The sequence below is a fragment of the Trametes versicolor genome, assembly GCF_000271585.1.
Source record: "Trametes versicolor FP-101664 SS1 unplaced genomic scaffold TRAVEscaffold_10, whole genome shotgun sequence".
Lineage (NCBI taxonomy): Eukaryota > Fungi > Basidiomycota > Agaricomycetes > Polyporales > Polyporaceae > Trametes > Trametes versicolor.
The window spans coordinates 1,217,778-1,244,290 of record NW_007360330.1 but is presented as its reverse complement, the minus strand read 5'-3'; the positions used below and the strand labels follow the sequence as shown (position 1 = coordinate 1,244,290).

Genomic DNA, 26,513 nt, shown 5'->3' with positions numbered 1-26,513 from the left:
GAAATTGACATGCAATTATATGTGCCTTATGTCTTGACGACAATACAGCAACTTGACGCAGTGGAAGCGTGCAGGGCTCATAACCCTGAAGTCCCTGGATCGAAACCAGGAGTTGCTAACTCGGCCAATGCGCTTTTTTCGACTCCCCGGCAAATCTTGATCAAAGCAGGTTGCCAACGACGTTTCAAGGACGTCGTGATACATTTCAATTAATATTCATCCCTCTCATCCAAGTACTTTCATTCATTGGTGAGTCGGCCACTCGTGTGTCCTTACTCGCTTAAGAGCGGGTCACTCGTGCTTACTGATCAATGGTACTACTTTTTTTTTAGCAGAGGCCTCACGACATGTGAAGGGGACTTAGGCTCGTCAACCAGCACTCGTGTTCTGCGGGAAGACAGTGTGACTCACTATAGGCCGAGGGAGCCTGTTTTCCTATCGCAAAGTCGAAGTGATAGCTCGATTGGCTGGTGCGATCGTCTTCCTCCACTCAGGAGACGAGCCCTTGAAACTGTTACAACGACTCAGACCGGCTGTTTGGAGGATGTACGAGAGGCGCTGACGACGAAATACACCTCACTCACTCACTCACTCACTCACTCACTCACTCAACACGTCAGTGAAAGAACTAGCGAAGCACTTTGAGAGGCATACCATGTGCTTGACGACCTTCTCCCTTATGGGTACGGCTGGCTCTGGAAATCATTGGGTGAGATGCCACTTGACTCTAGTACTGCTAGAGCCTTTTGCTCGGGTTCTGAGCACACGTTTACGATGTCCACTGCCCTAGTGGCCAGCGAAGGTTCGTTGGACATGTGCTCGGAATCCGGGGAAGGGTTCAGTCATGCCTCATTCGCGTTTGATCATCGGCTGTAGCAGGTGGCAACCCTCCTTAAGATCTTAGGCCGGTCCCCATTCGATACGCGTACGACTGTATATCGGAAAGCGGTTGTCACCTGCACAGAAATCGCTTCGATTTTACCTCGATTCAACCACAGCTTCGTTCGTGTAAGGAGAGGTATACACCAAGCGACCCCTCATATCCACTAGGAGGACGCATGTGCGCTGCTGGTGCCACGAATTCCTGCTCCTTGTGCTTGTGTCCATAGGCTAGGAAGGTAGGACACTTAGCTAGGTAGTGCATGCGTCGTGTCCCACTCAAGGGGGAGGGGAGGCCCCCTCAGCGGCACAGAAGAATGAAGTATAAAGTACGAACCGCTCGGGCTGGACGCATTCCCAACAACCTGCCTTGCATCCCTCCTCCTGTTCCTGCTCCTTAACCAGCTTCCGCACTTCACACCAGGCTGCACTACTCGCAACAAGTACGTCGAATTCTGCACATGGGCCCCGTCCGGTCTCACTAATCCATGCTACTACCAGTGTTTCCCGACACGTCGCCGCTTCACATCAGTTTCGACCGTAGGCCCCTCGCCACTCCGGGTACTGATGCCCGCCGCGTTCTAATTATCGGCGGAGGCATCGTCGGGTTGTGCACTGCTTGGACGCTGCTCGATAGCGGCTTCCGGGTCACTGTACTATCCGAGCAGTTCGCCTCTCGTGACGGTCTACGCCTTACGTCCCAAATTGCAGGTGCCTTGTAAGCAGTCTTTCACCATCTGAAAAATTGCACAATCATTCTGACTTGACCGCCAGATGGGAGTATCCTCCTGCAGTGTGCGGCCACACCTCGGACGCGACGGCCCTAGAGAGCTCAAAGCGTTGGGCCATGATCTCCTACCACGTCTACAAGCACATGGCCGCGAACCCCGTTTTGCGCGAGCAGTTCAGCGTTCAGATGCGCGAGACGGTCTTCTTCTTCAAGGAGAGCATCAAGAACGACCCGGACCAACTGCGCAAGATGCGTGAGCTGGAGCGCAGCGGCGTCGCCGGCTTCCGCCATGACACGAGCGCGGTGCATGAGTTCGGCCTGGACAAGGACACCTGGGTCGATGCGTATGAGGTGCTCTCGCCGCTCATCGACACAGACAAGGCCCTTTCGCGCATCACGAAGCTCGTCGAGGACAAGGGTGCGGAGTTCGTCTACGAGTACCTCGCTGGGGACCTGCTCCCGCAAGAACAGGCGTTGCTCTTGAAGCACGACGCCGATGCCATCGTGAATGCCTCCGGTCTGGGCTCCTTCGCTCTCGCGAACGACGACAAGGTGTATCCGCTCCGCGGGGCCGTCTTGCGCCTCCTCAACGACGGCCAGAAATTCGAGAAGATCAAAAAGGCACTTGTCGTGAGCGCGACCGCCAACGGGCACGTAAAGTCTGAGTACGTCGATTCCCGTTCTCTCCTTAGTCACTATCGCTGACGCAGCCTCTCAGCTTCATCTTCATCGTCCCGCGCAACGAGAACATCCTGTACGTCGGCGGCTTCTCCGAGCCGGACGAGACAGACCGCATCGGCGAGGACCACGAGAACGTCAAGAAGATGGCAAGCGATGCAAGGGACTTTCTGCCCGATCTCGACACGGACCACCGCGACCCCGCGTACCCGCTCGCACAGGGCCTGCGTCCCGCACGTATCGGCGATGTGCGCGTCGAGCGCGAGCTTCGTCCCCCCGCATCCGACGGGACGGGATACAGCCGCATCGTGCACTGTTACGGGCACGCAGGCGCGGGCTGGTCACTCGCATTCGGAAGCGCACTAGAGGTGAAGACTCTCGTGGAGGACGCGCTGGACCAGCTGAAGCCCACGCCGATGAAGGACGCGGCTGCGAGCTCGGTGTCGTGTGCACAGGTGGCTCATATGGAAGCCTGCGGGGCATTGGAGAAGCCCGCTTTGGACGATGTGGGTGTTAGGACCGTGCAGGAATGGCTCTGTCAGCCGCTTTGCGAGTCCCGCGATTGAGAGGCGCGGTAACGGTATGGACAGAAGTTTTGACTCGCGGCAGCAGTTGTATTGTACGATATCGAGTCACAAGTTGTTTTGCTGCCATATGCTGCTCCACATATATGCTTTATAGCGCAACGCCGAATGTTATGTCATCCGCTGTACATAGCTTCGTACGGCGCGCTGCGGAGGGCGCACAACGAAAGTCGCGTGTGCAAGTGCGTACGCATCGACGAGCGGTCACATACATGTACTTACTTGCTTGGGGCCTAGTGATCCGAGCTGAGTGCTGAACGTTCCTTGTGTGCCCCCATGTGTGTCACAGCTATGAAGTCCGTGTGCAATACAGCCTCTGCACTGAAGTTCTACTGAATACGGCGGCTTCAGGCCAGATGTTGTCGCATAATGGTGTACAAAATTCTGGAAGGTGCGTATATCTTCGCAGGAGCCTACGACGTGGTTTGAAAACGCACTGAGGATTGCTGATAAGTATGGACCGGACATTGTCTAGGAGAGCGCGAGGCTATTCACTCAATGCATGATCCCACAGGCACACCGAGCTGCATACACTTATGTCCAAGAAATAAATTAGTCCTACAAAGATCGTCGTCAATCACTCAACTTTCGCCCCCTGCACACGACCCCCTCTCGCCTCCTTCAACTCGGCCTCCTTGGCCTCCTTCCGCGCCTTCTTCCACGCCATGAGCTCTCGTATGACGGCTCCAAGGAGTGGCGCAGAGACTGAAGCGAATAGCGGGGCGTAGACCGCGTACGTGTGCTCCGCGGGGAAGTAGAGCAGCGCGAGCATACCAGGGTTGAAAAACGCACGCGACGCTAAGGTCAACGCGCGTGCAGAGTGCTTCAAGGTCGCTACGGGCGATGATGCGCGCGACGAGTCATGCGCCTGCCAGATATATCCTGATTTGAGCAACACGAGTAACTGAACAGGGGTTGACGACGGACCTCGTTGAGCGCATCGAGCGCGTCCTGCACATCGCCGACGACGTCCTGACCGACAGGCATGTTTTCAATCTGGTCGACGAGCCGCACAATCGCTTCGAGCGTGTCGGCGCTACCCTGCACATTCTCGAATGCACGCTGACGTAGCAACGCGTCAAGCTCCCAGTCTGTGAACGGTTCGCGTTGGGCGGTGCGGACGTGTAGGGGAAGGCCAGGCACTCCCAGAAGCGTCAGAAGCTGGTATGCAAAGGTGGCAAAAATGGGGCGAAGGTCGGCCGGAGTGAGGCGAGCAATCGGGGAGGCCTCCTTCGGCGGGTTTAGCAGGACGATGCCGCCCCACTGGGGGAGGAGGAATGCGTTCGAAGGGTGTACGGAGCCTGCAGGTGGGTTTGAGCCGGTATGTGGGCACGAAGAAGCGCATATACACACCTTGCTGGTCGAGGATGTGCAAAGGGCTGTTCTTAGTGGAAGGTACGAACAGCACAAAGTGTATGACAGGGTCGCTAGATACACTTGATGCTGAGACGATGAGGGTGAGCTTTCGTATTCTGGGCACATATATCCAGCCAGTTGATACATACATAGTGTCCACTCAGCAGAGTTAACGAATACAGTCAGGTCTTCCTGTGTTAGACCATGTACGTCTTGGCCCTCATGTTGAAGGGGTCGAGGCTGAAAAGCGAGGGGAGCATGATATTGCACTTGACTTTCGATGGTGAAGTTATGTAAGTCCGATAGCTTTTTAAGCAGCGGACCAACATGGGCTAACATATCGTGAAGATGAAGGGACACGGTTAGCTTCGGGGATTCGGAGGGACAAGGGACAGCGGCTGCCGCACTTTGGATAGCATCCTGAACATCCCAGGCCAATGCTGCACTCCCGCTTGTCGCCTCCTCGTTGAGCAAAGTGAATGCAAGGCGGTACCGGGGGGAGTACTTCATCACTCGCTGCGTTTGCGATGCAGAATACGATGCGTATGGCGCGATGAGCTTGCTCAATGTATCTGCCAGCTGTTCGGTAGACCCTCCAAATCGCAGCTCCCTCCCTTCGACAATAGGATGTTCGGCTGCATTTTCTAGCACGACATTGTACGCGGCGTCTCTGTGCAGCTCTTGCGTAACGAGTTACACTCGTAGACAAAAACACTCACGGGTGGCTTCCGACGCGTAGCTCCACGTCCGCCGCACTGCCAGCCCTCTTGTCCAGCTGCAGAGCAGTCTGGACGTCACTTGCAAGAGACCTGATTTCGGCCTTATTTGAGGGATTGAGAGTGACTGCCACAGGGAATGACAGCTTGTAGTCATATCCGTTAGTAGAGAAGCCCGGAGGAGCTCAAGAACAGTGGGTACCTCTCTACTCCGTTGAGCGTAAACGCGTGAAGCTGGAAGCGAGAGCCTTTCGATGCTTGTCGCCTTCCACCATAGCGGTATAGCAAGAAGAACAACAGCCCAGTAAGATGCGATGATGAGCCGTCTAGTCCGAACACTCTCAAAACATAGCTGAGCAGGGTCGCGGTGGGAGGACGAGGAGTCCATTGAGTGCGCTGGTGACTGCGCGAGGCCCGATCGGGAAGAGCAGCCACAATTGTTTGGGCGGAGCTGACACATCACCGTCGGAGTTGCGTTTTAGCCACAAGGTGTCGCCTCAAAACTGGGAGGTTCGGGCGGAGCTTCATTGTACGTTGAGACCTGTGGCAGAAAGAGTCGAGCAGAGCACAACGAACAACGACCACCACCGGCTGAACGACGTTCGTACCTAGAGCTCCGAGATACCCCTCTGGCGGCCGATATCTGCTCTGTCTCTGCGCAAAACTACTGCTTGACATAATCTCTCACTGTACTCCTTGCTTGGCCTTTGTACGCTGGCCTTTTTCGCACCGTTACCCTCGTTTGTCATAAAAAACCATCCCTCCTAATCCGCCATGTCTGCCAACGGCGATACTCGTCGTCTTTCTGGTAATCCCCCGCTTCCATACGATGTCAGCACTCCCCCCTCCCACCGCGTTTTCCCCACTCACTCCTCGTGGTATCCAATGCAGCGGCAGCAACCCGGACCGTACCCAGAGCACCCATTAACAACTCCCCCGGGACCGCCTCCCGCGTACCCATACTACGACAGATTTGGTCCAGAGGAGCCGCCTGCGCCACCGTTTCGTGAAGGATTCGCAAACGAGTACAACCCGAAGTACTGGCGTACCGACCGGGAGTATCCCCCGAATACCCCTTCTCCAGAGCGATATCGACCCACACCGGCTGAAGGATGGCCTCGCCCACCTGCATGGCAGGAGCCGGAGCCCGTGGCTTGGCCAGATCGAACTGCTCGAGATGCATTCAATCCTCTGTGGACCAGACCCCCCCGAGAGACGCCATCGACACGCATGTTTGAGCCCTCTGCCACCTGGAAGCAGATACATAAGGGGCCGCCTTCGTTTTCTGACAGGTATGGGGTTTTCTTAATGTTGTGTGCTTCAATTCTGACAATCAAATAAAGCGTTCCTCCTCGTGAGCGCCCGATGGAGCGCTTTGCGGGACTCCCTGTAAGGGATTTCAGGGATCGTCCAGTTGACCGGCCGTGGCCTCGTGAAGTATACTCGCCTTCACAGCCCGGCGGAGAACGTTTCCCGCCATTCTCTCCACCTGCACCCCCGGGCTCGGCCCCACGGAATCGCTTTCCGTATGGGAACCCTCACTCCGATAACTACCGCCCGCCACATCCAGAGCCAGAGTGGGCTCCGGAAGATGACGACCTCTATGCAGACAGAGGAGAAGGGAGTAGCAGAGACCCTCCTCCACCTTTCTCTGCTCGCTCAGCGTCACAGGATCGCGCTGATAGGCGTCTCATGAGTCGCGATAACGTCGAAAGGTCGGTCAGCCCAGTCTCACCACGTCCGGTGCAGAATCCATCGCCCGGATACGGGGTTGCTGGCACTTCGATGCCCAAACGCGAGTCTCCTGAATTACCACATCTCGTGCCTCTGCCTCCCAAACCGCCGCGCTCTGAGCCGGTACGTATACCACTTGGGCCTGAGCCTACTCCGTTGCTGCCTGCCAAACCGGTGTCTCGCTCTCCCTCGCATTCCTCGCATTCCTCTACGGCTAGTTCTTCGCATCCGCCTCACGTGTCGTATCAGCCTCCGTTAAGAGGTAGTCTACCCAAGGCTCAACAGAAGCAGGCTCATCCTGGTACTTCCGTCTTGGACAGTCGTCCTCCCGCTCGCTCTCAGACTGGGTCTCCTGAACTTCTTATATCTCCGGTGGCTCAGGGTTCCGCAGCGGTAGACAACTCTGGATCCGCTCGTCGCGATCAACCTCCTGCAGCGAGGGCTACTGTAACCACTCCACAGGCGCAGCTGCCACGCGAAGCTCCCCAGTCGTCTGTGAACACTGGCAGTCAGCCTGCGCCGACAACACAGTTGAAAAATGCCTGGAACAAGGGTTAGTCCAGTCGCACATACTCCCTGATCAACTACTAATCATGGCGATCAGGCCGCCTTTCCTACATACAGAGAGCGCCTTCCTTCGTACCATCAACCCTTGCGATTGACGCGAAGCTGAAGTATCCCGAGAGAGATGTGACAGCTAACGTCGTCTCGCAAAATGCTGAGACCGGCGTCAGTTCATCAAGTCCCCCCGATCATAGCTCAGCACCTTCAGCCTCGGACAAGAGGAAGGATGAGATGGAGTCGGACATGGAGATGTCGGTGCCAGCTTCTCCAGTACGTTCGCGTTCTCCCGCGATTCTTCCAGCCTTAGACTTTGCTCCCAAGGTCAAGGGCCTGCGCGAGCGTGAGGATGTGCGCATGAAGGAGGCGGAGGAAGCCAGGGTCACCAGCGACGACGGAGAAGAGGCGGCGGATTCCTCTGATATGGACATGTCTCCGCCTGCTTCTCCTGTCCAAAAGCCCGCACCCATTTCCGCGCCTACTAGCGCGACGCCGCCCCCAGCGTCCTCGCCCCCAACCGAAGATGCGAACGACGAGAAAGCCGAGCCTGCTCGCCCTGCGCTCACTATCAACACCACCATCGCTCCCCAGCCAACGTGTCGAACGTCTCGCAAACGCCCTCCGCCATCCTCTACCGCGTCCACGCCCAATCCTAAGGGTGGTGAGTCTGACATGGAGATGTCTTCTCCTGCATCCTCTGCCGCCCCATCCCCTGCAGCTTCTCCCGTGCTAGCTGCTCAATCTGCGCCGAAGCCACCATCACCTCATTCCTCACCTGCCCCACCTCCAAGCGACGTTGCTCATGCAGATATTCCTGATCTATCGCTCGTCCCTACCGCTGATCCCCCGCGGCCTCAAACGCCTGCTCATCGCGATGCAGCAGTGTCGCCTATGCTACAATTTGCCTCCCTTGCCACTCCTCGGCCGACGACCGGCCCTATCGGGAAAGACGCGCCGTCACGTGACGGCGTTGAAAATCGTGGGCAGGATATCGGAACGGCGACCCCGCGAAGCCAGCGGACGGCAGCCTTTGTGGAACGGCAGCATGTAGCCTCTGGTGAGCTCTCCCCGCCGGTCAGCGAGGAGACTCTGCGCGAAGAGACGGAAGGCGTAGAGAAGGACCCAGACACAATCATGCACTCGGAGAAGGAACGTCCCGCTGCTCAGGAAAAGCAAGTTGCGCCGCCGGCAGATCAGGGCGTGGCCCAGGCGGACAAGCTCTTGACGGATATTCCACTTGCTGACGCTCTCCGGATGGTCGTGCGTCTGCGGATGATGTTCCCGCACCAGACGCAGGAGGAGCGCGTAGCTCCCGTTATCTTGTCCAACCGCCACATCGCCGAGCCTGAAGAGCCCGAGCAGCCTCAGCCGGAGGCCGTTGTCGCAGCGGTGGCCGAGAAGGAACAGGAGCAGGTGTCGAGAGGGGAGTACGACGGCACGAAGCACTCGCTACGAAAACGCTTCGCGGAACACAAGGCGGCTCTGACGGCGAAGGTGGACCGGCTGCGACAAGAGTATATGTCGCTGCACGAGAAGTGGATGGTACACTGTGCGAAACTGGACGAGATCGCGCGTGCGAGTGCGCTCGAAGAGGCTGCGGCTACGGCGGGTCGTACGACGCGGCGATCTGCTGCGATGGGCGACGCTGTGCGCACGGACCTCGAGATGGAGCAGATCCTCGCGAGCTTAGGGAATGAAGAGCTGACGGACGCGAATCACCTCTCCGCGAAGAACGCCGCAGTCATCCCGGACATGCTCTCGGTGACGAAGGGACGCGTGGACCCCGTGTTCGACGACACGAACAACCTGGTCGAGGATCCGCATACGTTCTACGCGCTGGAAACGGGCATTGACGACTGGACGGATGAGGAGAAGGTGGTCTTCGTTGAGAAGTACGTCAAGCACCCGAAGCAGTTCGGCATCATCGCCGGCTACCTGCCCAACAAGACCCCCGCGCAGTGTGTCACGTTCTACTACCTGCATAAGAACACGACCATCGACTTCCGCAAGATCCTTGCACAGTTCAACACAGTTGGGAAGCGCACCCGGCGCGGCCGTGGCAGCAAACAGAAGGGCAACGCGCTCCTCGCGGATATCCTGAAACACGACGATGAGGTCTCGAGGAACGCGACGCCGTCCACGACTTCAGCGAAACGTAGGCGTGGGCAGCCTCCTTCAACTCCTGTTGGGACTACGCCCGTCGCTGAGTCTGAGCCGGGACCCTCTACTACTCCTGCGCCTGCAGCCGAGCCGCCGAAAAGGAGTACCATTTCGCGACGAAGTACGACTCAGAACACGCCTGCAGGTACTCCTACTCCAGACCCAGAACCTGTGCAACCTGCCCCTAAGAGGCCTCGGCGTCGAGCCGTTCCAACACCCAAGGCAGTCGCAGCCATGGGGCGCGATGAGGCAGCAGCGGTATCAAGCGCAGCAGCGCCAGCGCCAGCAGCAGATGACGTGGCAGTAAGTGGTTAACACGTAACTTCTGGGTTGACTCCTGACATTGGGCTTGTAGGAGGAGGATGCTCGCCCTGCGAAAAGGGTCAGGAAGAGCCGGAAGAGCAAGGCCGCCGAGGTGGAGGTTCCACCGACACCGACCCCTGCGGAGGAGCCCGACGCTCCTGCCGCGTCGGCAGAGACCAAATTCATCGACCAAACGGAAGCGACTGCTCGCAAGAAGAGTGGCGGCGGCAGTGGGAACTGGTCGGAGGACGACAAAGGCACGTCACGGCGCTGCCTTCGCTTTGGCCGCCTCTGACTTCTGTGTTCTAACAGCTCTCTTTATGAAGCTGCTCGCTGAGCACGGAGAAGACTTTAAGCGCATCGCCGCGTCCATGCCTAATAAGGTGTGTCCTGGAGCAGCCGGATCATTGGACATCAGGAGTCTGACGAGGAGCATAGACGACGATCCAAGTCACGTCGTTCTACAAAGCCAATCTCAGTGAGATGGAGCTGGCAAAAGTTGTCACTACGGCACCCCAACGGTCGCCCACGCCTCCCCGCCTTGACCCCGACCCTAGCCCAGTCGTACCTCCGGTCGTTGTACCTAAGGTCGTCATACCTGCAAGCAAACCCTCCAAACCCACGCCCAAGCCAGACATACCCTCTCGGAGCAACAGCGTCATGTCACCACCTCCTATGATGCCCTTGATGCGACCCCTTGCCCCGTCCCCGAGCTTGAGCCTAGCGCCGCCCGATACCCCCGGCCCTTCGCCGTCCGCTATGTCGGAGGCCATCCCCGCGCGCTTCCGCGGGCCGATGGGCAACGGAGCTCACCCCTCCTTCGCGGGTTTTGGCGGCGCCCCGCTTGAGCCATCCGCCTTTGTGCGGCTGACGGCCCCCCAGGCAAGCGGGGCAAACAGGTCTCCGGGGGTGATGGAGTTCAGCAACTTCGCACCGCAGCCGTGGATGTCCGGGGCACACTCCCTCGTTGGACACGGACCGGTCGGCAGCGTGCAGCAGACCCCCGGGCCTCCGGCGACGCTGGAGACGACGGAGGACCTCATGCGATACCTGGAGCATCGGACGCGGCTCACTGCGGGGCAGAACAACGACTCTGATTTCATGTAATTTTGCGTGTTTGCGGAGAGGGTTGGCCGGTCAGGTTGTTCCATCTAGTACGAGGCATTGAGCTCGCGCGAGTGCGTTGCTTGTGCATACGTGTTTATTATGTTTTCTATGGCTCTCCGTATGTCTGTCGTTGAATGTAGCTAGATCGTAATTGAACTGGTGCTCGTCTAAAGTACAAATGTCTTTCCATGTGCACTTGATATTGATGTTGCACTTAATCAGAATCGTTGGAAAAGTTCGAGCACGACGGTTATGGTACCTCTTCTTGACGAGCGATTCCGTGCGATGAGATACTATGCATCCATGGTTAACCAAAGGCATATGGCTGCTACTGGTACATCCGTTGATACATGTCCACATCGTGAGATCGCCGTCTCTCACAGCCTATCCATAGAACTTAGGGAGGCTTCTCCATGAAACATACAAATTCCCAGGACCCACAGGACGTTCATGATTGTTTGTCACGATCAGTCAGCGGAACGTACTGCAACACAGAGGATGAGGTTCGGTGTCACCACGAACAATCCTATGGCAGAGGAACGTACCAAAACGTCGAAAAGCGGCTTCGATGTGACGTTCCCATCCACATCCTTGTCGATCTGGAAGGATTCTCTCAGCATCTGCGCATTTTTGACACCGGAGAACAAACTGTACCTGAAGAACCTGTTGGGTCTGCGTCCCGACAGGAATGAACATGCGTCCAGGCCGTGCGAGCTGCTCGATCAGCTCCTTGGGCAGGGTAGGGGCGGCTGCGCCGACGTGAATCGCATCATAGGGCCCATCTTCCGGGAGACCTGCGTCGACCGTCAGCATTTCTCCCATAGCCCTGGCCCTGCCCCGCACGCCTGTCAAAGGTGTGGGCCGCGGGACAATACGTGCCTTTGCGCCCGTCGCCGGCGATCACTTTGATTTGCCCTGCGTCCAGGGCGGAACCCAATCCGTCCTTGCGTAGGTTCCCGACGGACCACTCAACAAGCTCCGAGACGTGCTCGATGCCGACGACTTTGCTGTCGTTGCTCCGCGGGTCAGACGGGTCCTGTAGGAGCTGATAGAGCACCGCAGTGAGGTACCCCGAACCCGATCCGACATCAAGGACGCGGGAACCCGGTTTGAGGAACGGAAGGAGGTGCTCTACAGCATGGGCGTGCTAGATGAAGCATGTTCAGAACATTGTGGAGATCAACCTATGCAGAATAAGGAATTACCCACCATGTGCGGCGCAGAGATCGTCGCGCCATACCCGATCGTCCTCGAGAAGTGACGATATGTCGACGGATTGACCTTTTATCCAAAAGCGAGTGCAAGCTTACTGAGGCGAGTCTTCGTACGCGCCGTTCGCGTACCGCACGTAGTTGGCGCGATCAACTTTTGTCATAGACTGAAACGGCTTTCAGTGTATCTGGCGATTTTAACATGAGCAAGATGGACACTTACTGCAGTGACGCGGTCAGAGTGGATGATCTCCGCCTTCGCCATGTTCGCGATGAGCTCTGCATTGGTAGCACCGGTGCACCTCCACGCCATCGTGAATACCGAGAGAAAGTGTTTCCAGCTCAACCTCGCCGTGTTGAATCGCGTTGTCGTATGTAGCGGCGGTATATACCGTCGTGGTATGAGAACAAGCCGCAAAGTGGCTGCTATCTTGCCCCCTCACGTCATAGCGCCGATAGTGCTGCTTATGGTGAACCCACGTGGCAGTGGTGGACGCACCGGGCCCTTTGTACGTCGGACGACCACCCGTGAAGGCTACATCCGAAGGATGTGCATTCGACACTTCCATTTCTCTCTCGTCATTGGTCGTCCAAGTGGATGATGTAAATCCGATGCGATTCAAATTGGCGAAATAACGCCAGTGCAAGCCGCCTTCTATTCGAAGCACTACATCGCCCGCAGACCACTGGATTCATGCCGCATCGACCTGTACACCCGCGCCGCCGATGACGGCGGGACATCGGGGTCGGTCCCTCTAGACCGACTTCTTCGGAATGCACGACTTCATCAAGCCCGGCGCACTCGTCGCCGACACCCTTTACCCCGTTCTAGCCGCGCGCCTCGCAAACGCCGTTCGCGACGTACTCGGACACATCCGTCACGGCATACAGCCTCTTGGTGAGCTTCGGTCGCGCCTACTTTGCTGTTAGGCTGCGCAGACAAAGTAAGCGAGGGAGGCGATGGTGAAGCCTACTACCACCGCCCAACCCTGTAAATGGTTGCATTCAATTACCCTTCGTACGCAGCAGACGCAGGACACAACTGCCGATTGGCCGCGAGGGTACCCTGTCGACCTGCGCTTCGTGCGCGACGGCGAACACAGATGTTATGGTAGATGAGCACCCAAAGGCGGCCGCCCCAGCGCTCGGAAGGGGCCCTCTCGGGCCCGATTGCCGGCCATGTTGCTTTCGGCCTCTTGCTGCGAACGCTCGGGGGGCGATGAGAGGCCGCTCGTGAGCGAGGTCGAGTAGTACAGCTGCATCTCCGAGGAAACATGGCGCGGGTATGCGTCGTCCAGGGGAGGGCGCTCTCGATCGCGCACTGGTTCAACGGCGCGGGGCCGTGGTTGGCGGAGTTGCTTGGGCGCGCGGCGCCGCGTCTCCGTGGGTACCTGTCTCGAGCGTGCAGGACCATGCGCACTTACATGTCGCGGCGTGTAGGGCGTTGTTCGGGGACCCAGAGCTTAGCGAGGGGAGAAGGACTCTCAATCGCCCACGCGAGGCCGCGGATGAGGTGCCTGGTGGCGAGGTTGCACCCGCGCCGCAGCGGCGGAGGTAAAAGCCAGCTGGGAAGTGAGAAGCACAGCTTGAAAACGTGTTCGGCGTTTGGGACTTTGACTCTGACTTCGCACAAGATCCGCCACTAGCCCCTGGGAGTCTGCACTGTGCGGCCAGTAATGTTCGCGATGGTACGCCACCGCGCTGATCTCGGGAGGTGAGTGTACGCACTTGCGACACGGATACGGCTTTACTCCTTGTTTGCTACCAGAGAGACTGGCGCGGCGTGGCGGCCCCAGGGATCAAGAGAGGCGTTGTGCGCGATGGATAATTGCGGACATCGCCACAGGTCATCTCGTCGTTGGTCGAGAAGTCGCGAGATTGCCCGAGATTTGATGCTGACCTCTGAGTGAGCAGCGCAATACAGAGAACAGCCTAGCCATAATTGAACGCCACGCACCAACTGCCCAGATCGAACACCTCGCCACGGATCTCGCTCCTAAGGGCTACGTATGTACGCGTCAACGCAGTGCCTGCGGCAGGCACACGCCGTGCCTGTCCGAAGCCCCTCCCGCTGTTCGCGACGCCCGTACGGGCACGCAAATAGGCGTCCACGGGAGGCGCGGAGCGGGAGCCCGGCGTTGCGCCGGCGAGTGTGAAACATCTCTGCAACGGCCCAAACACTACTGAGACGATGCAGCATTTGGGCGCAAATCCGCACAGCGTGCACTAACGATGATAGGCTCGCTGGGCTCACTAGCTGCAACGTTGGCTCGGCGGCCACGCGCGCGCAGAACAGCGCCGGGTTGCGGTGGTAGTAGTACATGTCGAATATGCATTGCGACTTTGCATGCACGTGGCATAGCCCGTAGACGGTTACCATGCTAGATATGTCGTGGGAGGAACGGACGGCGTTGGATGGCCCTGTTGAGGCGAGGCCGAGGGGTACGGCTTTGGGGCCACCGCATACGCAACATTGTTGTGGCACTTGGACATCGGTTTAGCATGTAACCGCCGTGGATTGTGTGGTTCGGACGTGGTTGACAAAGAGCAGATCTTGGCATGAATTGAACCTTAGCGCGTGCGCTTTGTAACGGTGAGGCTTTGTAACCCTTCTGCAAGACGCCAATGAGCACTGAGCTTCTTGTGCGAGAAGAGAAGCAGCAGGACTTCCCATAGTACTTATAACTCACATAAGCGTGCTGCGCGCGAACCGTCGTCCGTCATGAACTTCGGGCTGCGGCCTTCCTGCCGGAAGATGTCGTCAACGCTGCAGTGCAAAACGAGGACACCGAGGTGACTTGCCTGATGTTGCATAGGTGCCCTGTCTGGATGAATGTGTACCTGCGATTGAGATCTATGATAGCCTGCGCTGTCAACATGGGACGCAGCGCGCTCCATAGCAGACAACAAGCAGTGACCCGGCGATATGATGTCTGCGCCGCTGCACCGCGTCCAAGATTTACGGTGTTGATGGCTGTAAATGGAGGCTCCAAATGTACGGTGGGCGTGGTCTGGCGGGAGCGTGGAGGACCCCGAACAATGCTAAGATGATCCGTGTCCCGTTTCCGGGCAAAGTTGAAAGTCAGGCTGATACTACACGTTTTACGGGCTGAAGAGGCTCAAGATAGACCGAAACGTGGCCTATTTCTGCGTCAGACGCTGGTATCCGCGGAGATAGTTCAGCGGTTTGAGCGTGAAGTCCCTATGAACTAGCGACCTCCTACAATGGGTTTGCTTTAGGGCTTCAAGCGATCTTGTTGGCGTCGATATTCTGACCTGCCGTGTTGACTCTTCGTATGGATGGTCATAGTAAGGACTTGACCTGGGGGGTGAGCGGATATACATCTTGAATACTATTACCGTCTATGGCAACATGAGCTAGATTAGTATACAAAAGATGTAGAGAAACGATAGCTAATTCAACAGCGCTCTTGGGCCAGAGGCGTACGAACCCACTTTACAAGCTTCCACCTTAGGCCACCCGTCCAAGGTTCGCGGAAATTTTGCACCGATTACAGCAACCCCGCGTGTGAGTTTCCCCCCCATTGTCGGGGGTCCTGTGCGCACTGCGTACAGGGGAACGCACCAGACAGCAGCCTCCGATCCTGAACGGACTCGGGTCCGCACCAGCACACGCGAGGCTGCTGAGGCTGTGTCAGGCCTAGTGAGATCTTTTGGAGGACACAGGATCGCGCCACGCTGAGCTCGCAATACCTACGCGTCGTATTAGATGTTGCAGGGTGTGGAGATTGCGGAGTGTTGAGTCACCTCGGGGAGGACGAGTGTGAGAGAAGCCAGCAAGTCGGCGAGGCGGTGCTAGATTATCGTACGCAACTCATCGGCTGGATGCATGGGTCTCCTCAGAGAAGGGATGATCACTCAGCGATATCAAGGCATCTCCTTCGCAGATATTCGGAAATGAAGGAGCGTCCTTGCATTGAATGACTTGATTCCGAATGGTGGGCGAGAAGAAGGCACGAGAGCGCCGAAATTGCCGAATCGAGGACAACGTGTTTAGGCGTCTAGAACGAACCTCCGCCATCTCCCGCACCTCAAACGCTCTCCGAGCTCTCTTGACAACTTGAAAATGCTCCATAACTGCTATCCCGAGCAGGCGCAAGATATCAGGCTATCACCGGTGTCCACGAGGCATGCCAGGCAGGCACCGTCCGGTGTTCAGCCCAGTGGCGCTCGAGACGTGGAATCTCCAGTCAGGTGCCGGGATATCGCGCGAGAAGACGAATATCTGCTTCGGCGGGCCTGCCGGAGATTCTGCCCAGGTATGTGTTTGAGCGAATTGATCAGCTATGGGCGGCGGGGCTGCGGGCGCGGGAAGCACCGTGACCGTCAGTTGCGCCGCTCAATCCAAGCGTCTGTCAACTAGTCATGCGAAAACCCGGCCGGACAGCATTGCCATCCTCCCTCATCGCCTCCTCCAATCTGTTCCAATGTCATTCCCGCCGGCCAAGGCGTATAAAGACGATGACTCGGGCACCATCCACCCTCACCATCATCTACACAATCGCTTCGGTCCCGGCCCAGTCCTCCTCCCTCTTCTTCTATCCTAGAGGATTTTAATTTCGTTCCGTATATCCGGCTATCCTACCTGCGGCCCTACTTCCTGGTTGCATTTAATCTGCCCCGATCTCCTCTTCGTTCTGCACCCCTTTTCCCCCCCTTTTGCTTCTTTGATTCCAATGGCCGCCCTGAACCTGAAGACGCATCTTAGCGCCCTTGCCGAGCACACCCTCGCCCACCCATCGCTTCCTATACTCAAGCTTCCAGTATACGACGGTGAGGGTGAGCTGCGGGCATGGCAACCTATTTCCTACGGCGAGTTCCAGTCCGATGTGGAGCACTTCGCAACCCACCTGGCCCACAAGTTGCAGGCCGGTGGAATTCCACCACGATCCGTGGTCGGTCTCTGGTACGTCCATCGCACTTTACCCGGTCTCGCTCCCGCCTGACCGAATACGCGTACAGGTCGAACGGCATGTCCTACGTCGAGGTCCTCTACATCTACGCGATAGCCCGCGCAGGTTACATTCCTCAGCTGTTCTCGCTCCGGCTGCCCAACCCGGACATCATCTACGAGCTACTTCAGCGTTCCAACGCCAAGGCTATCATATACGAGCCGACTCTCGGTGACATCCTGTCCAACTGCCCGTACCCCTCATACAGCGCCGTCGACCTGCGCGACGTTGCTGTCGACGACATGTCTCTGCCACCCATGCCCGAGCCGACCGCGCCCGAGGACATTGTCATGATCTTCCACACTTCCGGCTCCACGTCAGGACAGCCCAAATTGCTGCCGTGTAACTACGCGTGGCTCGACAACATGGTGCGCAAGTCCGCGACAGTCAGCAGGCCCCTGCACACGACCGGTCAGGACGTCACTGTTGCCATGTAAGTTCTACACCCGTGCTCCGTATCCGGACGTGTCGCTGACAGCGTCTACTTAGAGGAAGCATGTGCCACATTGGTCAAACATTCATGTTCCTCGCCTCCTTCCAAAACGGCGCGTGCACGATCCAGCCGAAAGCGGTCACTTTCTCTACCGACGAGCTCGTACATATGATCGCGCACGGTGGCCTCACCCGCCTGAACCAGTTCCCCGCGTTCTTCGCTGTACACGCCCGCGCGGCGCGCCAGAGCCCGAAGCTGCTCGCGCTCCTCCGTGGACTCGACGAGATCCTCTACTCCGGCCAGCAGATGCCCCGCGAGGACGAGGAGTGGGCGTACGCCAACGACCTCCAGCTCCGCAACCTTTTCGGTAGCACCGAGTGCGGCGCGATGCTCCTCTCTGTCCGTGGCGGTGGCAAGCCCAGCCCGGCCCTCCGTCCGATCGAGGGCACCTCGTACGCATTCGTCCCGATCGAGGACGCGGCCGAGGGCGCAGAGGGTAGCGAATACTCCAACGCAAACGCGCGGCTGCACGAGCTTGTCATCCTCGCCGAGTCCGGCGACTGCCCGCACACCTCAATGCGCTCTGCGGATGGCCACTTCCACACCGGCGATCTCTTCGTCGAGGTCGCGCCTGGCGCGTACGTAAACCGCGGGCGCGGTGACGACTGGATCAAGAGCGAGAACTGCCTCCGGTGCGACACCCGCGCGATCGAGGACAACGCGCGCCAGACCTGCGGCGACCTCATCGCAGAGTGCATCGTCGTTGGGAACGGCCGGCCCAGCCCCGCGCTGTTCGTCGAGCCCGCGCCGGGCGTGCAGATGGACGACGCCCGGCTGCGGAGGGAGATCATCCGGCGCACGCGGCACTTCCACTCGCGGCGCTATCTCCACGAGCGCATCACGTCCGCAAAGATGGTCGTGGTCGTCCCGCGCGGCACCCTGCCGCGCACGGCGACGAAGGGCAACGTCCGGCGGCGCGCCATTGAGGATCTCTTCAAGGCAGAGCTGGACGCGATGTTCGCGAGCGCGTGAGCCCCGTGGTAACATCAAAACGGGCGCGAGGGTGGCGCTCGCTGAATTCGCTTACTGGTGACATTGGTCTTTATTCTTCTATTACTTTCCCGCTCTGAAGCAAACGCTTTGGCTGCGTCCTAATCTATTCCCTTCGCACCACTTATCCTATTTCTTCTGTCAATATTGCTCTTGACCCACGCCCGGACTTTGTGATCACACCGCTGTAGCATATATACCTATTGTACCTACCTGTCGACCTTAGTAGTAATACCATACATGTTCTGCACTTGGCTTGTCTCTCTCAACGAATCCAACCTGCTTCTCCCGGCTTTCTTAGCACCGGCGAATGCCAAACATCGGATGCTGAACCACAAGACTTGCCCGATCGAGCCACGTATGCTGTGAGCGCCATCAATTAGGGCGCGGTCGCTCTTGCTTTCCCCCTTCGTGCAGTGCCTCCACAGCTTTCGATCACGCTACTAGATACCCCTGTGCACGATATGGCGAAGAAAGCATCTGGCTCAACTGACAAGAAGCCTGCTGATAAGAAAGCGGGCAAAGGCAACGCTAAGGCAGATGAGTCCTCCGGCGACAAAAAGGTGCGTGCGACGTCACGGAACCGCTACTAGGGTCATCAGGGCCGCTGCTCCCTCCACGATCATGCAATCGTGTTGAACACCATGCTAGCTATGTCTGCGGTGCCTCTTATCTCTGCTGGTCAATCTTGATGTCGCATTCTAAATCATATTGGCGATTGGCAGAGAAAGGGCGGTGGTCTGAAGGCCGCGACCTCCGTCAACGTGCGTCACATTCTGTGCGAGAAGCAATCGAAGGCCCTCGAGGCGCTGCAAAAAATCCAGGTTCGCGTCATTTTGCATCTATCGCATCTGAGCTCTACACGCTTAACTCACATGGGCGCAGGAAGGCCAGCGATTTGACAAGGTCGCACAGGAATATTCAGAGGACAAGGCGAAAGGTGTGCCGAACTCGTTCGCTCTGATTAGGCACGCCGGGAACTAATCCTATGGTCTCGTAGCTGGTGGGAGTCTGGGCTGGCAAGTCCGAGGAGCGATGGTGGTATGACGACTCATCTCCGCCCTCGGTGCTTCACGAAGCATACATGCCTGACTACTGGTGATTTTCAGGGCGCATTCCAGGATGCCGCTTTTGCGCTGCAGCCCTCGACGGTAGACAAGCCAGTTCTATCTCCCCTCGTCAAGACACAATTCGGGTATCACATTATCATGGTCGAAGGGCGCAAGTGAGGCTCTGACTGGTAGTCAACTGTGGTCACCCAGAACCCAGATGCTGCTTTGATCGCGAAATCCTGATGTACCACAGATATGCTTTGCCTCTCACAAGCAAGACATCTCCATTCAGACTGCGATAAGTAGTACTGTGGCATGGTGGGCCTTCAATCGTTGCTGATGAAGGTGAACGCATCTCGAACGTTGTAACCGCGCTAACGCAAAACCGACGGCAAAATAGTAGGGGCCATGCAGCAACTTGCAGCTCACTCATCCACTTCCAAGATCAGCGCTTGATCAGCGCCTGTCTAACATGATCATCCGCCCCCGTCGCATTCGCAGCGTTATGGCGCAAGAGGCTTTGAGTTTGCTCGTTGTCGGCTCCACAGGGGCTAGGCTACTGCGCCCTGCGCTAGAGCGCACATAAGGGCATGGTTGACCTCGAATATTACTACTTATCCTGCGTCCGGCTTTCCAGGCCGCAATCCTTTCAAAACACATGGAGAGCACCACCCCGGAGAGCAAGCGCACCAAGCGCACCATGAGGCAAGACATCCATTCGGTATAAGCACCGAACATCTCCACTGCTACAGCGCATTAACCGTAGCCAATTTACCCAGGTTCTCCAGCACATTCTCACGCCCATGCTGCCGAGCCTTGACGTCGTCTCGCCACCGACATCTGCGCGGCTATACGTGGTGTTATGGCGGTCATTACGCAGTCACTCGCGCCTTCATCAACAAATGGCAACCTACTACCCTCCACCCGCCCGCATGCATGGGCAGCGGGCTTCCCAAAAGAGTGAGACAAACGCGCCTACTTTCCTGTAAAGTCATTACGGTCGTCTCTTCAGTGACCGAAGTGGATCACATGCCGTCACTTTGTTGCTCTTCCGGGGAAAGGGGGGGTTCATAGTATGTGGACCGCAGGTGGACCGTCGACCGTTTCCCTCGGAATCGCATTGTTGTCATAGCGCTGACATTCTCCAAGGCGTCTCTCAAGGGAGGACATCGCGCTCGAGCCTGAGGGGGGTATAAGATGTCCAGGATAATTGGGCTCGCCGCGGTTCTCAAGCTGTTCACAGACTTCGACTTCATCGGGCACAGACGACTACAGCAGCCTCACTGGACCAAGTAATCATGGTGCAAACCCTCCTCCAGGGTCTCTTTGTTTGCGCTACGACGTGGCTTCTGTGGAAGGCCTTCCGCAAGTTCGTGGTCAAGAGTGACCTCGATAACCTGCCCGGCCCGCCATCCCCATCCTTCATGTACGGTATGTGTTGCGGTATCCTCCACTCGGCACACAATATCGTGCTGAACAACTTTCATGCGGACAGGCCACGTCCGGGAGTTGTACAACAAACAGACAGGGTTCAAATATCACCGCAGCCTGGGAGAGAAGTACGGCCCAGTCGTGCGCCTGCGCGGTCGGTTTGGGGTACGCTTCCCAACCCAGTTGATAGGACGTCTACGGTGCTTACGCAGGTGTCCACGTAGAGCAACCTAGTGTATACGTTCGATCCAAAGGCCATGCATAGTATCGCCATAAAGGACCAGGACATCTTCCAGGAGGCGACGTGGTTCACCAAGTAGGTTTTTCGTCGCCCCAGTGCGCTTTCGCGAGGCTATGTATCAGGCTGACTCTGCTGGCGTCGGACAGGGCCACGGGAATTATCTTTGGTCCTGGTCTCTTTGCTACTCTTGGTACGTAATATGACCGATGCCAAACACTTTGCAGATGTGTGCTCATCACGAATCAACGGGGGCACAGGCGACCACCACCGCAAGCAGCGTAAAATGCTCAACCCCGTCTTCTCGGTCAACCATATGCGCAATATGTCCCCGATCTTCTACGACATCACACACAAGGTGAGTCCATTCTATCATTAAACTGTTCTGTGGATCCAGCACGATGCTTACCACAAGATCTATTCTACATAGCTCAGGACCGCGATACAGGACCGAGTCCGCGAGGGCCACCCCGCCGAAGTCAACATTGTCTCCTGGATGGGGCGCACCGCGCTCGAGCTCATGGGCCAGGGCGGCCTGGGCTACTCCTTCGACCCGCTCATCGCCGACGCCGGCGACGAGTACGGTAAAGCACTCAAGGACCTCATGTGCGTTCACGTGCCTCGCAGTGTAGGCTTATAGCGTTGCGAAACTGACGCGGTCTCGTCTTATCAGGCCGACGCTTGCGCAGGTGCGCGGGTTACACCACCACGTCCCGCTATTCCAGAAGATCGTGCCCAAGGGCTGGCGCCGAGCCGTCGCGGAGCTCATTCCTGCCCCGCCGCTGCAGAGGATAATACAAATTGCGGACACGATGAGGATACGCTCGACCGAGATATTCGAGGCGAAGAAAAAGGCACTGCTTGCTGGCGACGACGCGCTCAAGCACCAGATCGGCGAGGGGAGAGACCTGATTAGCGTTTTGCGTGCGTTTCCTATCCCCATGCGAGACTTTGCGAGTACTGATGGTTGCGCGTGAATGGCCCAACAGTGAGGGAGAACATGGCGGCGGCTGAGGAGGACAAGCTGCCCGAGGAGGAGCTGATTGGCCAGATGTCGTACGTGCTCATTTCTTTGTGCACCACACATAACGATGTTGAGATACCCTCTCACCTTCACCCCTAGGACCATGACATTCGCCGCCATGGACTCAACCTCCAACGCGCTATCTCTGACGTTGTGGCGCCTCGCTCAACACCCCGAGAGACAGGATGCGTTGCGCAAGGAAATCCTTGAAGCAAAGGAAGCACATGGCGGCGGCGACATTGGATACGACGAGCTGGTAGCGCTGCCGTACCTGGACGCTGTATGCCGCGAGACGCTGCGGGTGTAAGTGATGACCCATCCTTCAACCAGGTATCACGGCTTACGTTACGGTTGGTTTCTAGCCACACCCCTGCACCCTTCCGTTTCCGCGAGTACGTTCGGAAGTTCGGTTTTGCTTTTTTATTCATCGAAAATTGACCCGCCTGCACATTATCAGGACGAACCGAGACGTCATCCTCCCTCTCTCGGAGCCCGTGCGCGGCAAAGACGGTCGGATGATGCATGAGCTCCACATCCCGAAGAACACCTCCGTGTTTGTCGGCATCAACGCGTCGAACACGAACCCCGCGCTCTGGGGCCCGGACGCGTACGAGTGGAAGCCCGAGCGCTGGCTGGAGCCACTTCCGGAGACGGTTCTGAATGCGAGGATCCCTGGTGTATATGCCAATCTGTAAGCTCTCCTTTCTGATGGCGCGCTCGACCTATGTACTGAGCATGCCCGGACATAGGATGACGTTCTGGGGCGGCGGCCGGTCTTGCGTGTAAGTGCTCCAGCTCGCTCTGTTCGGGTGATACTCTCTGAGCATAGCGTCTTCTTCCAGCGGCTTCAAGTTTTCGCAGCTCGAAATGAGTTAGTCGTGCACGCTGCATTCCGTCATTGCAGGTTCATTACTGATCGTACCGCAGAGGTCGTCCTGGCGGTGCTCCTCTCGACCTTCACTTTCGAGCTCACGGAGAAGCCCATCTACTGGAACATGGCCACCGTGCAGTATCCCTCCACGGATCCGCACGGGGCGCACCCCGAGCTTCCGATGAAAGTTGGATTGTTGAGGCGCGACTCCGTGCGCGCTTGATCATGGCGCATCACGGTAATGTCTGTTTGTAGCATCCCTCGTTTCCTCGCTGGCCTGACATAGGTATAAGTCAATGTCGGCCATCGGTACTTTGCATTTCCTCCACCCTGGCTACATGTGTATTCTCAGTAGATTCCAGAAGTTCGCATTTGGTTGTGGTCCCCGGCGAGAAGTACTTAAACATGTACAGTTCAAACCCCCATATGCACTTAGCTGCGCGCGGATATTTCGAACGGTGTAGTTACACGCTAGAAATGTAAAGTTGACTCCGATGCAAAGACGATGTATGATATCCTGTTGGTCGTGCTGCAGTACATTCTGCTGATTATATTGATGAGCAAACATGGAAGTAATGCAGGTCGACATAATAGTAAGGGTGACATTATAAATAATGGACCATATACAGCCATATACACGCATGTGTCTTGTTGAAAACATAATGTCTCATTGCGTCAAAGAATGAAACATATAGTACGAACCCGCCCGCGCGCCAGCGTCTATATCATTTGCCTTTGTACCACCATCCGCTTCACCATGTCTGAGCTGCTTGCCGACGACCCGGAGTGGGCTGGTGTCGTCCCAGTTCGCCAGTATGAAAACGTGAACCCCATCGCACCCATCTTCTACAGCGAGGAGTGTCCGTACGCGCCGAGTGCACTCGCGGCCAGCCACTAACCTCACCCGCAGACAAGGATGCGACCGACTACTTTCGCGCCGTCGTCAAGACAGGAGAGATGAGCCCGCGGGTGCTCAAGTTGACGGAGACGATCATTCAGATGAACCCTGCACATTACACTGCATGGTGAGCACCCCCGCCTTCGAAGTACGAGTATGGAGGCCAACTATGCACGCCATCCTCGTCCGACCCGCTCAGGCAGCACCGGTACAAGACCCTGATCGCGCTCAAGTCCGACCTGGAGGAGGAGCTGCGCCTGATGGACGATATCGCGAAGCAGTTTATGAAGACGTACCAGGTGTGGCACCACCGCCGGCTGCTGCTCACCGCGATTAACTCGGTCGACGTCGCTGCGCTCGAGCTCGAGTTCCTCCGGGACGTGCTCGAGGCCGACTCGAAGAACTACCACACGTGGTCGTACCGCCAGTGGATCCTCGCGCACTTCAACAACGAGGCGCGGCTCTGGGCGCGCGAGCGGGGGTACGCGGAGACCCTGCTGGACGCGGATGTGCGTAACAACTCGGCGTGGCACCACCGCTTCTTCGTCGTATTCGCGAGCGGGGTGAGGCTCGGGGACGAAGACCGCGAGCAAGTACGGAGAAGGGAGCTCGCGTACGTGAAAGAGCAGATCGCGGTTGCGCCAAACAACGCGTCCGCGTGGAATTACCTCCGGGGCGTGCTTGAGACTACTAGGACGCCCTTTGAAGAGCTCACATCGTTTGTGGAGCCGTATACGGCTTCCCAGCGGCCTGCGCCCGGCGAAGAAGTCGTCGATCTCGACAATCCGCTACCCACGGAGAGGGCGGAGCTTCCTTGCGTCGCCGCGCTGGAGTTCATGGCGGATGCGTACGAGAAGCGAGGCGGAGACTCGGTTCCGAAAGCTGTCGAGGTGAGTATGCTCGTATGGATACGGTGAATGAGCGCTTATGAGGCCGCCCAGATCTGGAAGGTACTCGCGAACGAGAAAGATACCATGCGCAAGAAGTATGCATCTTCGCATCGCGTAACGTTATTTTGCTAACCGCTTCCAGGTACTGGGAATATCGCATCCGGGATGCTCTGCAGCATTCTTGAATCTCGCCCCGTCTCGTCAGGAGGAGCGCGCGACGCCATTAGGACTGTTGTTGGGTAGGGATCAGCAGTACGTCGCGCGCATCCTGCCAACTGCTCGAATTGAACTTGTTTGACTAGAGCATGCTAGGTTGCAACGCATCTGTATGTTCAGCCTTTTGATGGCTTGTATGATTAAGAAGAACACAATATAAAGAACTGATCCAAGGGGGCGTGTCATGATCCGTACACAAGGAAATTCGTCTGCCCTTCCAGCGATCTGCGAGGTGTGGGGAGACTCACAAGCATATGCCTGGGCTGACACGAAGTGGGTCTTTAATCCGTGATACTATAACGACGCCGCTACCGTCCTACGTAGCCACATAACGTCCATGTTTGCTCTCAAAGATCAACAGGAAAATCTACCATTCTGACCCCCGCCCTCACATATGTTTGACGCAATGAGACATTACATTTTTTGATAAGACACATGCATTGTGTACACGGTTGATCAATGCACTGACACTTACTCTTTTGAAGCGACCGCGTAAGACAACAAGAATGGGCCGGAGCAAAGTCGATTGCATTCGAGGCCAATAACACAACGAGGACACAGTAGGTGAGCGAAATCATCTGCAAACTAACAGGCGAGACATACGCATGGGATAGGGTAGTATACAGTACAGGAAGGGGTGGGGGCGTGAATGGAGCGCGCAGTCGACGATCAAGGCGGATATTTGGGACAACACCAGAGAGCCAGACGAAAACTAGAGGCGATATCTACGCAGTGACCGCGGGCGCAGTAGTCGCAGAGTAGTCCTGAACGATTATCAGACATACGCTCTAGGACAAGATACGATGACGACTCACATCCATCTCTGCGTCAAGGTCGGCCACCGACTTCTGGGGCCTCTCGCCTGTCTTCCGGCGACCTCCGCCGCGGCCACGCTTGGGGCGACCGCCACTCCTACAACGACAGGTCAGTTGATGAGCGAAACGAGACGAAATGGGACATACCTAGGAGTGGCCTCTGCAACAGCAGCAGCAACAGGGGCGGGCGCTACACGAGCTGCCAACGAGGCGGCGGGGGCGGGCTTCGAGGGGTCGACAACAATTTCGATCTTCATGGGGCGTTCTGTATAGGCGACATCGACAGCACCAGGGAAGACGCGGAAGAAGTACAGTGTTTGATCAGTTGACTGTTCAGCAGCAGACGACAGAAGAATCAAAAGACGAGGGTTGCCGCTCGCTCCATCGTTACATCGTGTCGCATCGGCGGAACATCTTCTTCCCCAGGGAACTTGTCGCGTAGGCGCAGGCGAAGAGCTCGCGAGAGGAGGCATCTTCCAAGCCCATCCAGCTCCTCTCGATCGTTCGACTCAGCGGATACGTGACTCCTCCGGACGATTCGGGGCGACAGGACATGCAACCGGAGCGAGCAAGAAGGATACGAGGACGAAGGGGGGAGGGTCG

At 57.2% G+C, this 26,513-nt stretch overlaps 9 protein-coding genes and 1 non-coding gene across 10 annotated transcripts; 7 read left to right on the top strand and 3 right to left on the bottom strand.

Moving 5' to 3' along the window:
* The first annotated feature begins 46 nt into the window (after positions 1–46).
* On the top strand, positions 47–118 carry TRAVEDRAFT_t171. The gene has a single exon. It is a non-coding gene; the product is annotated as a tRNA-Met (tRNA).
* Positions 119–1,427: 1,309 nt separating this feature from the next.
* TRAVEDRAFT_91618 (FAD dependent oxidoreductase) lies at positions 1,428–2,745 on the top strand (the record flags this gene model as incomplete). Its single annotated transcript, XM_008044092.1, has 3 exons — positions 1,428–1,597; positions 1,654–2,274; positions 2,328–2,745. Coding segments are annotated over 3 exons (1,209 nt in total), but the record flags the coding sequence as incomplete, so codon positions are not given.
* Positions 2,746–3,366: 621 nt separating this feature from the next.
* Positions 3,367–5,331, bottom strand: TRAVEDRAFT_172621 (GPI-anchor transamidase GPI17; the record flags this gene model as incomplete). The annotated part of the gene is made up of 7 exons (XM_008044091.1): positions 3,367–3,739; positions 3,799–4,172; positions 4,225–4,314; positions 4,377–4,559; positions 4,635–4,897; positions 4,947–5,089; positions 5,146–5,331. 7 exons carry the CDS (start codon positions 5,329–5,331, stop codon positions 3,449–3,451), a joined length of 1,530 nt encoding a protein of 509 aa, XP_008042282.1. The 3' UTR covers positions 3,367–3,448.
* Positions 5,332–8,211: 2,880 nt separating this feature from the next.
* Positions 8,212–11,033, top strand: TRAVEDRAFT_172619 (uncharacterized protein). Its single transcript, XM_008044090.1, has 4 exons — positions 8,212–9,701; positions 9,754–9,958; positions 10,014–10,084; positions 10,140–11,033. The coding sequence occupies exons 1-4, from the start codon at positions 8,373–8,375 to the stop codon at positions 10,806–10,808; spliced, it is 2,274 nt and encodes a 757-aa protein (XP_008042281.1). The 5' UTR covers positions 8,212–8,372; the 3' UTR covers positions 10,809–11,033.
* A 39-nt stretch (positions 11,034–11,072) lies between these two features.
* TRAVEDRAFT_30917 (Pcmt1-prov protein) lies at positions 11,073–12,405 on the bottom strand. The gene is made up of 7 exons (XM_008043613.1): positions 12,243–12,405; positions 12,119–12,186; positions 12,018–12,057; positions 11,688–11,955; positions 11,463–11,602; positions 11,354–11,407; positions 11,073–11,292 (listed from the first exon to the last, which is right to left on the bottom strand). The coding sequence occupies exons 1-7, from the start codon at positions 12,330–12,332 to the stop codon at positions 11,257–11,259; spliced, it is 696 nt and encodes a 231-aa protein (XP_008041804.1). The 5' UTR covers positions 12,333–12,405; the 3' UTR covers positions 11,073–11,256.
* Positions 12,406–16,467: 4,062 nt separating this feature from the next.
* On the top strand, positions 16,468–18,693 carry TRAVEDRAFT_172614 (acetyl-CoA synthetase-like protein). The gene is made up of 3 exons (XM_008044089.1): positions 16,468–16,946; positions 17,003–17,425; positions 17,482–18,693. Exons 1-3 carry the CDS (start codon positions 16,717–16,719, stop codon positions 18,455–18,457), a joined length of 1,629 nt encoding a protein of 542 aa, XP_008042280.1. The 5' UTR covers positions 16,468–16,716; the 3' UTR covers positions 18,458–18,693.
* A 197-nt stretch (positions 18,694–18,890) lies between these two features.
* Positions 18,891–19,824, top strand: TRAVEDRAFT_153275 (FKBP-like protein). The gene is made up of 5 exons (XM_008044088.1): positions 18,891–19,038; positions 19,201–19,299; positions 19,361–19,415; positions 19,476–19,516; positions 19,585–19,824. The coding sequence occupies exons 1-5, from the start codon at positions 18,940–18,942 to the stop codon at positions 19,702–19,704; spliced, it is 414 nt and encodes a 137-aa protein (XP_008042279.1). The 5' UTR covers positions 18,891–18,939; the 3' UTR covers positions 19,705–19,824.
* A 1,001-nt stretch (positions 19,825–20,825) lies between these two features.
* Positions 20,826–23,314, top strand: TRAVEDRAFT_130703 (cytochrome P450; the record flags this gene model as incomplete). Its single annotated transcript, XM_008044087.1, has 14 exons — positions 20,826–20,958; positions 21,023–21,123; positions 21,183–21,274; positions 21,346–21,389; positions 21,457–21,554; positions 21,627–21,802; positions 21,870–22,120; positions 22,186–22,252; positions 22,320–22,523; positions 22,583–22,612; positions 22,678–22,911; positions 22,970–23,002; positions 23,063–23,091; positions 23,148–23,314. 14 exons carry the CDS (start codon positions 20,826–20,828, stop codon positions 23,312–23,314), a joined length of 1,659 nt encoding a protein of 552 aa, XP_008042278.1.
* Positions 23,315–23,831: 517 nt separating this feature from the next.
* On the top strand, positions 23,832–25,258 carry TRAVEDRAFT_30914 (protein prenylyltransferase). Its single transcript, XM_008043612.1, has 5 exons — positions 23,832–23,951; positions 24,002–24,116; positions 24,189–24,879; positions 24,931–24,974; positions 25,022–25,258. Exons 1-5 carry the CDS (start codon positions 23,849–23,851, stop codon positions 25,062–25,064), a joined length of 996 nt encoding a protein of 331 aa, XP_008041803.1. The 5' UTR covers positions 23,832–23,848; the 3' UTR covers positions 25,065–25,258.
* Positions 25,259–25,820: 562 nt separating this feature from the next.
* On the bottom strand, positions 25,821–26,167 carry TRAVEDRAFT_51116 (uncharacterized protein; the record flags this gene model as incomplete). The annotated part of the gene is made up of 3 exons (XM_008043809.1): positions 25,821–25,859; positions 25,911–26,007; positions 26,058–26,167. 3 exons carry the CDS (start codon positions 26,165–26,167, stop codon positions 25,821–25,823), a joined length of 246 nt encoding a protein of 81 aa, XP_008042000.1.
* Between the last annotated feature and the right edge of the window lie 346 nt (positions 26,168–26,513).